This window comes from Melanotaenia boesemani, chromosome 1 (genome assembly GCF_017639745.1).
Source record: "Melanotaenia boesemani isolate fMelBoe1 chromosome 1, fMelBoe1.pri, whole genome shotgun sequence".
NCBI lineage: Eukaryota > Metazoa > Chordata > Actinopteri > Atheriniformes > Melanotaeniidae > Melanotaenia > Melanotaenia boesemani.
Window position 1 is genome coordinate 18,154,069 of NC_055682.1, and position 11,726 is coordinate 18,165,794.

At 39.2% G+C, this 11,726-nt stretch overlaps 1 protein-coding gene across 3 annotated transcripts in view; it reads left to right on the forward strand.

The window, feature by feature from the left end:
- mettl15 (methyltransferase like 15) overlaps nt 1-10,088 on the forward strand; it is a 72,398-nt gene extending 62,310 nt beyond the window's left edge. For all 3 annotated transcript variants that reach the window (XM_041983358.1, XM_041983363.1, XM_041983351.1), the window contains exon 6: nt 7,296-10,088. In XM_041983358.1, the coding sequence (XP_041839292.1) occupies nt 7,296-7,750 (455 nt within the window). In that variant the 3' untranslated portion in view covers nt 7,751-10,088. The remainder of the gene's footprint in view (nt 1-7,295) is intronic.
- Nucleotides 10,089-11,726: the final 1,638 nt, after the last annotated feature.

Consider the following 11,726-nt stretch of genomic DNA (forward strand, 5'->3'; position numbering starts at 1 on the left):
ATCACCAGTTTTAGGCAGCGGGAGGCCCCAGTGAGAACTGTGAGGAAGCGATATATTACTTCTGAAGTGGCTGCAAATTTTATTAACATTTTACATCATACCTCTGCTCAGTTTTTACCTGCATCCAGTGATTTTATTGTTGATCATTTTAACTGCAAACTTAAATCCGCTATTGATGCTGCTGCTCCACTAAAAACAAAATCTATAAAAGGTAAACCCAAATCACCATGGATAAATGAGAGCATCAAAGAAATAAAAAGGAAATGCAGGAGAGCCGAACGAAAATGGAGAAAAACTAAATTAAACATCCACTTTGAGATTTTTCATGAACAACAGTACATCTATAATAATGCAGTAAAACAAGCAAGAACCCTCCATTTTTCAGACCTTATTGCACAAAATAAAAATAACCCCAGATTCCTTTTTAGAACAATAGATAATTTAATAAACACAGATTTTAATAAGTCCTCCATGCCAGCATCAGAGGCTGCATGTGAGGACTTTTCAGACCACTTCAGAGGTAAAATCAGTGCTATCAGATTGAATCTTTTATCTCAACAATATGTTGATTTTAACATATCTGAAGCATTTTTACCAGAGGAAACACTGGAGAGTTTTGTCCTGGTTGATGCAAAGATGCTTGGTCGGGTTTTCTCCCAGCTAAAGCCAACTACCTGCCTTTTAGACCCAATTCCCACATCTCTTTTAAAAAGGTTTTATGGTTTCTTTGAGCCTGAGCTTTTAAACATAGTAAATTACTCTCTTCAGACGGGTGTCTTCCCATCTGCCTATAAAACAGCGGTGGTGAGGCCCCTTCTGAAGAAGAGTAATTTAGACCCCAACATTCTTGATAACTACAGACCTGTATCCAACTTACCGTTTTTAAGTAAAATGATTGAAAAAGTTGTTTTTAGCCAATTAAATGAGTTTTTAAATGAACAAAGTATTTCAGAAAGATATCAATCTGGTTTTAGGATGAACCACAGTACTGAGACGGCCCTCTTAAAGATTGTTAATGACCTTAGGTGTAACTTAGATGCACAGAAACTTTCTGTTCTGGTGCTGCTGGATCTTAGTGCCGCCTTCGACACAGTGGATCACCAGATTTTAATACACAGACTCAGAAGTATGGTGGGCCTCTCAGGCACTGTTCTTAAATGGTTTTACTCCTATCTCACGGATCGTAAATTTTTCGTAAGTATGGATACATGCTCCTCAAGAATCCATGAAATGCAGTGTGGGGTTCCCCAAGGATCAATTTTAGGCCCAATACTTTTTAACCTGTACATGTTGCCACTTGGGGACGTGATCAGGAGACATGGCGTTGCTTTTCACAGCTATGCTGATGATACGCAGCTTTACATCGCTGTGTCTCCTGATGACCTAGAACCAGTTAACACCCTTTTAAACTGTATTTTAGATATCAAGTCATGGATGGCAGAGAACTTCTTACAGCTCAACCAGGACAAGACTGAGGTTTTAATTATCGGTCCTGAAGACAAGAGAGGGAGCATCTCATGCAAACTACAAGACTTTAAACTTTCTCAGTGTGTGAGAAATCTGGGTGTTCTTTTTGACTCTGAGCTGAACTTTACTCCACACATTAGAAATGTCACAAAGACAGGCTTTTATCATCTTAAAAACATCGCCAGAGTCCGCCCGTTTCTCTCTCTTGCCAGCACGGAGGTGCTGATGCATGCTTTTATTTTTAGTAAATTAGATTACTGTAATGCCCTGCTCTCTGGTCTTCCCAAAAAGAGTACTTCTAGCTTGCAGTTACTCCAGAACTCAGCGGCACGAGTTCTGACGAGGACCAGGGGGCGGGAACACATTACACCAGTTTTAAAATCGCTGCATTGGCTCCCCGTGCGTTTCAGGATTGATTTTAAGGTTCTCTTACTTGTTTATAAATGTCTTAATGGTCTTGGGCCTTCTTATTTATCTGACCTGCTTTTAGACTATAAACCCTCGCGGACCCTGAGGTCCTCTGGTACCGGCCTTTTGGTCATTCCTAAGGCGAGGACCAAAACACATGGCGAGGCCACGTTCCAATATTGTGGTCCTCGCCTGTGGAACGGCCTGCCAGAGGGCCTCAGGTCTGCAGAGACTGTAGATGCTTTTAAAAAGAGGCTCAAGACACATCTTTTTAGTTTAGCTTTTACTTGAACTTCTTAATCATTTAGTTATTTGACTAACAATATTATTAGTTTATTTATTCAGTTATTTTAATTAATCTATTTATCCATTTTGTCTATTTTTATCACTTATCATTTGTATCTTGGTCTTAAATTGACTTTTTAATATATATTAATTTTCTTTTATTGTTCTTATTACGTTGATTTATTTATGCTCTTTTAAGTATCTTATACTGTGTTTTATTTTCAGCTTTTATCTTTTTTATCTTTTATCCTCTAGCTCTGGTGTTCCCTCATGGGGATCCTCCACATCGTGGGCTGTCTCTCCGGCCTGCAGGGTTGTCGCTGCGGGGGTCGACCTGGACGGGATGGCTGACGGGCCCTGCATTGCAGTCCTGTGGCTGTGGTGGGGGCCCCCGCCTGCCCCGATCCTGGCGGCTCCTGTGGCGATGGCCTCTGTGGTTGCTGGTGGGGCGCTCATGGTGTGGATGGGTCCCCAAGGTATTGCTTCCTCACAGTGGTGTCAAGCCAATCGTCTTTTATCTTGTCTTTTAGATCTCTCTCTCAAACTTTGTTCTTAAACCGTTTCAGTTAAAGAGACAGGAACTAGAAGGAATAGTTTTAATTCTATGAAAGAAGAGTGGCATCATCTGTTTGTGTTGTGTGTTTGCGCGCTTGGGTGTGTGTGTGTGTGTGTGTGTGTGTGTGTGTGTGTGTGTGTGTGCGTGTGTGAATGTGTGTGATTCAAAATGTAAAGTAGATAGCATTTGTGTTATTCTACTCTTACATTTTTAATATATGTTTTTACATTGTAAAGCACTTTGTATTGCATGATAATGTATGAAAAGGGCTATACAAATAAAGTTTGAATTGAATTGAATTGAACTGCAGGTCTCTACACGCCTGATATTGGCTTGTATGATTTTCAATGAGTTAGTTTTATATCATGCTATTGTATATTATGCCTCATGATTTTTGGTCATTCAGAAAATAGTGTGTTGTATATGAGGCAGATGTCTTTATTTCACTCATAAAATATATTTTATGCAGGGAATGTTTAACACTTGATTTCTGGATCAAAAAATCACAAAATTCTTTATCAGATTTCGATATTGGGAGTTTAAAGGCAGGATCAAATGCTTGGACTATTTGTTTTCTTCCTAAATGACTTGTTGTTTTAGGGAGAAGGGATGGGGGTGTTCTTGATCTGCAGCAGTGTTTTAAAGGTGGTGTCTGTCAAAGTAATCATTCACACGAACGCCAGGACCCAAAATACCCCAGCAGAGTATTTCATTTATCTATGGATTTAATTAAATGCTCAAAGAAGAGTGCATTAATCAGAAATTATTATTTGTATTTATTTATTTATTCTTTTTCTTTTTTTTTTTGTGACACAATGTAATTTCAGTTATAAGGATAACACTATAATCACTTGCCTAATATTAAGTAATCAAATCAAATTTATTTCTAAAGCACTTTTCCTACCAAAGGCAACACAAAGTGCTTTACATGGTTAAAAACAATTTATGCATAAAAATCAACAAAAAAACCCACACATTCACTATTTTCTCTAATCACAGGCAGTCACAAGGACATCCACACACATGCACAAACAGAGCAGTTAACCCCCCATTCTACACAAACATGAACTCCCTAACTTCTGTCTCTTAGAATAAAATTATTAAAAGTAATAAATATAAGCAGGGCCACTTCATGCCACCAAGACATCTCTGACCAATCAGGCCATAAACAAAAATAAATTTAAAAAAAAAGGAAAACAGCTGCAGACCTGCCAACGCACTGGCAGTGCATTCTGGGACTTGTAGTATTATGGTGGTGCGTGCATTCTATCTGCGAGGCAGCTGAAATAGTGATTAGATATGATCATTCATGGGCCAGATGTGGCCCGCAACTTGAGTTTCACACATGTGGTTTAGAGGCTGGGTGAACTCTTCAGGCTTATCATTATGTTCTTTGAGTCCTCCTTTAAAAGTATGGGTAAGACCCACTTTTGTCCTACTGGTAAAGAGTGTTACTGTGGGGTAAAGCTGTTTCTGTATATGGTTAGGTGTATAGTCAATAGGATTGGTAGTGGCAAATCTCAAAGTAGCATGTGAATGCCATTTTCCCCCTTCCTTAAAATAAAAATAAAAAAATACAAACAGCAATGATTATTCTTTTTCAAAAAGGCTTTTACTGTAATCAACCCTTCTGGGAGTTGATGTGAATTTAAGGAAAAAAAGCTGTGAAACAAACTTGTAAAATGAGATGGCAGGTGCTGCCACTGTAAACAATAAACATATAAGACACAACAACTAACTTGAAACATACATCCATCCATCCATCCATCCATCCATCCATCCATCCATCCATCCATCCATTCAACATTCATTAGTACATTCTTGCTGTCTTTTCTTTTGTTCAAACTACACATTTTTGGCAAGGAACACAAGCCTTTCTACTGCATTTGGCTTCAGGCATGCCCTGTGGCATGTTACAATGCCCCCTCCCACTAAAAAACACTCTGTGATGGGGCACTAGTTGCAGAGACAGAGAGATATTTCTTGGCCAGTTTACTAGGTCTTGAAAGGTTTGGTTCGTGGTACTTCCACCACTGAAGTGGATCAGTATCTGGTTCTGCCTCAGGTGTCAACGGGTTGGTTGCCAGCTCTGTCTCGATTTTCACAGCGTCTGATTGTTGAGGAGATGGCACTGGCAAACTTTTTTTTAAAGAAAGCAGCCAAAGTCATGTTTCTTAGTCTGAGACACCTAATGCTTATTTATGCAAGATGTACTTGCATGACTTATAGTGGTACGTGTGCCATGTTAGTGAGCATGTGTATGTCTGTGAGTGTGCGTGGCTACATCAGTAAAATGTTGTATTCTGAAGAAATAATGTTATGACATATTCACCAATATGTTTAACATAGGTCATTATAACAATAAAACTGATGCATTTATGTTTTCATTATTATACAGAGAATGTTGTGAAGGACCCATGGATTGAACATGCCATTGGGGTTTGTCAAAAGGCTGTTGCTGCATTTTTTTAAAGTTGGAAAAAAAGAAGAGACATGAGGGAAGTAAAGGCTGAGCTTGGTCTACCCCCTCATCAACTAATCACCGAGTGGACATGGCGGAACACATCGCAAAAACAGCTCTCACTGAACTGATGTCTCTGCCTGCTGAAACAAGTGCACCCCGACAGCTTCCTGGTCCAGCTGTGCATGTGTACAGAGAAGAACAGGTGCCACCCAATAAGAAGTGTTCATGTGAATGTTCTCTGTTGGAAAATTGGTATGAACGCATATCAAATGAGAAATAAAATGAAGTTACATATGAAAACGTATATCAACAAAATAAGTATACTACACAGAGATTAGACTCTTATGTAAGGCGTTGTGTAGTTTATGTCCAAAGCACTGGAGATTTGGCCACCCGATGTCTTTCAGAGCATTGACAATGTTGGTGCTGCTGTCTGTTGTCATACAGACAAGTTGCTCTCATGTAAGGTTCAGGAGCTCAAAGCATCTTTTAACCCTTCGGCAATTGCCCCACTTTTGTGATCATGGGGAAAGTAGGCTGTATGCAGGCAGATGCTTCTTAGAGCCCAGTCATCGACAAAATGCGCTGTTAAACTCATATATGGCTCCATTGTTCGGATTAACCACAGATCTGTTGTGGCAGAATAAAAACGCACACCATCCAGCTCTCTTGCGATCCTTTTACATTTGCAGTTGTACAGGTGAGGCAAGGCAACTTCTGAAAAATACTTCCAGCTAGGTAGCACATACCTGGGGTCTGATGTTTTTAGCAGGTTAATAAAGCTGCGCTTTACCACTGTGTAGGCACCATGTCACTTTCCATTGGGCCCCTGTCTTTAATAGTGGACACAGTGTGAAAATGATTCCCCTACCGTTGATTGTCTCTTGGTGGGGTTTTGTAGGCTGTTGCTGTTTTGAGCAAGTCATAGACTACACGATTTCTCCCACTCTGCGGAGTGCCTTTGTTTCAGGTGTTGAAATAAATTTGTTGTGCTCTCGCCTTTGGTAACAACAGCCCTTAAAAAGATTTTGCAACATGCTGTTTTTTGCTCCATATCTGAAGTCACAAAACCAAACCTGTTCCAAATAACTGAGGAAATGGTGCCTTTTTTTGGGAAAAAGCTCTTCTTTGCTAGCTGCCATGTTTTTATACTATTATACTACACTAGATTGTTTCTGTGGGAAACTGATGGGAGTGCTCTGACAGCACTCTGAACGACGGAAGCCCAAGAGATGCGTTGGTGGAGGCAAAAAAACAAAACAAAACAAAAAAAAAAAACAAAACAAAAAAAAAACAGATTTTCAATAAAATAAATCGTCATAAACAGCAAATTTGAATTAATTGATTAAATCGATTAATCACCCAGCCCTATGTCATTGGTTGTAATGTTATGGCTGATCAAGACAAAAAGATATTATTTATTAATAGTTAAGGCAAAGCTACATGACAAAAGCCAACATTACTTGTTAGCCTAGCCCAGTAATGTGTTGCATTTTTAGTTTAATTTGCAGGATACTGAACCTGAATGTATGGATTTTTAAAGAGGATAAATTTCTGTCTGACCAGGTTGCTGATGTTAATGAATTTTAATTGTTAGCAGTTGGTACAAAAAGTAGCACCAGAAAAGTTGTAGCTATCATGGCTAGCTAGCTAACAACAGTGGTTCACAAAGTTGTTGATTGTATAGCAACATTTTGCTGTCATCACACAAATTTAACGTTCATTGCATCAATATTGAAGGTATTTTGCATTCCTTTCTGTTGCTAGGATTATTTCACCTATCAGTATCTGTATACAAAAAAAAAGGTGTAAACTAAACAATATTTCATAATAAAGGTTGCATATAAGGGTTGCAGTAGCATAATGTTAAGACAATGGCTACAGAAAAAGCAGCAGTAAAATGTTGGGTTGCAGGATTTGTTGCAAGATCTAATTTGTTTCAAAGGCAGAGTGAGCTGAGAAAGAGGGAGTAGTCTTTCTAGATAAAATGTTTACTTAAATACTCAGGTCAGAGATAAGAAAACACAGCCTAATTTTACTTGTTACAACAAATGCAATCCTTTTGATATTTAGCTTTTACAAGATTTACTCATGCCTATCATTTCTTGTTTCTAGGAGCGTTTCCTGCTGCTGTTGTCTATGCACGTAAAGACCGACTCCACAGACCTGCACATGTTGCCACTAAAACCTTCCAAGCTCTGCGCATCTTTGTGAATGATGAGCTGAACGAACTACACTCAGGCCTTCGTGCTGCTCAGACAGCACTGAAACCTGGAGGACGTCTCTGCGTGATCACATTTCACTCGTTAGAGGACCGACTTGTCAAGCGGTTCCTGCAGGGAGATAACATGTCCAATCTGGATCAGTACCACTTCAGCCCGAGGAAGCAAGGCAGCAGAAAGGAGAAGACGGTGGATGATAAAAGAGATGGCAAAAGTGTCCACTGGGTTCCTCTACGAAGAAAAGTGATCACTCCTGAAAAAAACAATGTAAGAGAGAATCCTAGAGGACGGTCTGCCAAACTCAGGGTGGCACTACGACAACAGGACAATATTAATTATGAGAGATGAGATATTTAGTCATTATCAAAACATTTTTACAATAAACCCAAAGCTGTGAGAACAATATTTCAGTGAAAACTGCCTCAGTAGAGACTCTGGATATGTTGTTGATGCAGTTGTTTGTTGCTACGAAACCAGAGAGGGTTGTTGCCCTTGGTGCTGAAAGTAGTGACCCCTAGTGGTTAATTAAAAGAAAGCCGCCTTTGTTACCTTGGAAACTCTGACGTTCAGTTCAATATAGCCTGCTAACTCATTAACTGTGCCGGTGGCATAAAATCAATGATCCAAAATTACTTTTGCTGCATAAAAGTTGTATTAACATGGTCATACATGCCATACCATTATACTGCCTCCACCATGTTTGACAGAAGAAGAGTAATATCAATCTTCTTTCCTTTTCTCATAACTGTTCTCATTCTATTGATTGGGTAAAAATTAATATTGGTTTCATGTGTCTGAAATAAAGTCTGCATCTTCCTGAATTTTTAAATGTACTCAACTCACACATTGAAAGTACCTTTTCTTCACCAAGGGATGATGGCACTAATCCACTTCCAGGCCTTTTGGTGTTGATGAAGTCACAAGTGCATTGATTTCTTTTTAATATGAAAAAAGTTATTCATGTTTTTTCCACTATGTCTTATTTCTACTTTTGGCCAAACAGTGACTTTTTTTTTCTTTCATCAGTGCCCATTTGGGCACATTAAGGTCCATTATTAACTGTCACATAATGGAGAAAAAAGGAGTTTGAGACCTGAGGTGTTGATAATGAGGAAACGGGCTGCTCTTCAGTCAGTCATCCCATTACTTTTGAGGACAATTTTAAAAATCCTAAAAGGTTAAAGCAATATTTTTAATTTCTACTTCAATCACACCTTAATCCGTTTATTTCAAAATATAGTATGGTGGAAACTGTAATAATATTTAAGACTTTATACATGTAATTATTGTATTTTAAAGCTTTGCCGCACAGCACAGTAAGTGGTTGCTGCTCAGTAGCTCAACATATAAAATTGGAAAAAAGAAAAAAAAATCCTTTTCTCATTGACGTCTGTATTTTCCCTGAACCTCCCTTGATGAGTAGCTCGAGTGCAACCTCTACTGCACCATATGAATCAGTAATGCCACTAAATACTGAATGACGCAAGTGTCAGAAGTGGTGCTGAATGAGCTGGGTGGTTGTTCTTGAGCATTCTCTCACCTTCAACTGTAAGCAGACGAGGTGTTTTGATCTTTACTATTTGACTTTGACTAATTGTAATTGCTCCATCAAGATTATTAACACTTTTTTTTTTGTTCTGTCTCAGTTTAGTGCTCTCTAAATATACCCTCTTCGTTACCTTGGAAACTAAGTGGAGCAAGTAACACTCAAGTGTATCTAAAATTATATGGTGTTTTAATCTAATCTGAAATGATGCCATATTGTGAGTTTGTGCGATTCTTCCTTTTGACATCAGTGGATGTCGAACTTCTGTTTGCTCCTAGAATTTGCCAGGATATTTGTTTTGTTTTTGTTTTTTTTTTTTTTTTTTGCTTGTCTTTTTTTTTGCTTGTCTTTTAGTGCCACAGACTCTTCACTGAATCACACTGTTTGCTGTGCACCAGGAGTTGAACATAGGCAGGAAAATGTTTCTCACGACTTCATCTCACACTGATGCCTGACACTGTCCACAACAAAACAGAATACAAAATAAAAATGAGAGGCAAAATGTGCACTTTTTAACGGTTTGCAAATGATTGGTATTTTCTTTGTCCTTTCAAAATAGTGTAGATTTATGGCTATATGTATGTGTTATAAGTTTTAGAATTTTCTGATCATTAACTGCATATTCATCGTTTGAGGGAACATCATACCACCTGTTCCCTTCGAGCAGCATTTGTGAGATCAGTCTGATGTCTTAAGCACAGATGTATTAGAAATATTTTGGACTAAAATGATCAAAACATACAAAAATTTCTGGTGTTGTGGAGTTTGACAGGAGTGAGTCTGAAGGACATCTGTGGCCAAACCCTTAAGCTCCACTTGAGGCTGGCAGCTCATGGCTGTACACAACTGAGGAATAGAAAAGAAATACTTACAATTCTGCTTTATTACTTTTTTTTCCCTTCTTTTTTTAAAAATGAGCATAAGAAGTACAAGGCCAAATCAGTGTAGTACTCTTTTACTCTTAATTATGGTCATTACTAAAACATTCAGAACCTTTCAGAACCTTTCAGTACTTTTGTTTTTACTCAGATGTGAATGGGCTTGTATTTTCCCTCAATATTTACAACCATGACTGATTAAAGGTCAGGGGCAACAACAATAGACTGGGAAATATTGTAATTCAATGACAATAACACACTTGTTGGCACATGTCAGAAGTCACGTGGTTGGTTTGTAACAAGGCAGAAAAATAAAATGAGTTGAAACAAAGTCTTTCATATGTGAAAATCAGCACTGGTTCACCATTATTCAGTTTAATATGTTTATTGTATATAACACTAATTCTGTTCTAAAGTCATTACAGAGCACCAAAATTTCAAGCTATATATATATATATATATATATATACATATTAATCACGATTAATTGCATTGCTACCCACAAAATGTCCTTTTCCTTTAAAAGAAGGCGTACTTCTATATGAAAAAAAAAATGCAGTAAAATTTGGTCTACAAACACTAAAACAGGGTCTGCAGCATCTGGAGCTGCAAGTGGTTCTCTGGACTTTAAAAAATGGCTCTTAATACATGGCTAAAACAGCTAAAGAACTAACTAATATTTTTAAATATAGATATAATAATAAATGCAGGTTTAAAGCAATTTTTCATTTTTTTTCATGGAATAATTTCGTTGAATTTCCACAACATGATGACACTAAAATTCCCAGTAGTATTACAACAAATTCTAAAGTGGATATTTATCAAAAATTAAAAGTTGTCTTTTTTTCAAAAGGTCTTGTGACGTTTTATTTAGCTGACTGAGGGAAAAATTACTCTTTGGATTGTAAAGGCTGCAGACTCCTGCATTAAACAAATAAACAGATTTAGCAGCAGTTTTCTCTTTTAACAGCATCAGTTACATATTTCTCAATATATATAAAATCAAATATTTCTGACAAAGAAAAAAAATTCACTAACTAAAAGGTATCTATCTCTGGGGCTGAGGTCGCTGAGGTGGTTAAAAAGCTCCTCGGTGGCAAGGCCCTGGGGGTGGATGAGGTCCGCCCAGAGTTCCTTAAGGCTCTGGATGCTGTAGGGCTGTCTTGGCTGGCACGCCTCTGCATCATCACGTGGACATCAGGGACAGTTCACCTGGACTGGCAGACTGGGGTGGTGGTCCCCCTCTTCAAAAAGGGGGGCCGGAGGGTGTGCTCCAACTACAGGGGGATCACACTCCTCAGCCTCCCCGGTAAGGTCTATTCAGGGTGCTGGAGAGGAGAGTCCATCGGATAGTCGAACCTTGGATTGAGGAGGAGCAGTGTGGTTTTCGTCCCGGTCGTGGAACAGTGGACCAGCTCTACACCCTCTTCAGGGTCTTAACGGGGGCATGGGAGTTTGCCCAATCAATCTACATGTGTTTTGTGGACTTGGAGAAGGCATTCGACCATGTCCCCAGGGGACTCCTATGGGGGGTACACCGGGAGTATGGCGTGCCGGACTTGCTTGATCGAGCTGTCCGGTCCCTGTGCAGCCGGTGATAGAGCTTGGTCTGCTTTGCCGGCAGTAAATCAGAATTGTTTCCAGTGTGGGTTGGACTCCGCCAAGGCTGCCCCTTGTCACTGATTCTGTTCATAACCTTTATGGACAGAATTTCTAGGCGCAGCCGAGGTGTTGAAGGGATCCGGTTCGGTGGCCTCAGGATTGGGTCTCTGCTCTTTGCAGATGATGCGGTTCTGTTGGCTTCATCGGGCCATGATCTTCAGCTCTCACTAGAGCGATTCGCAGCCGAGTGTGAAGCGGCTGGGATGAGAATCAGCACCTCCAAGTCTGAGACCATGGT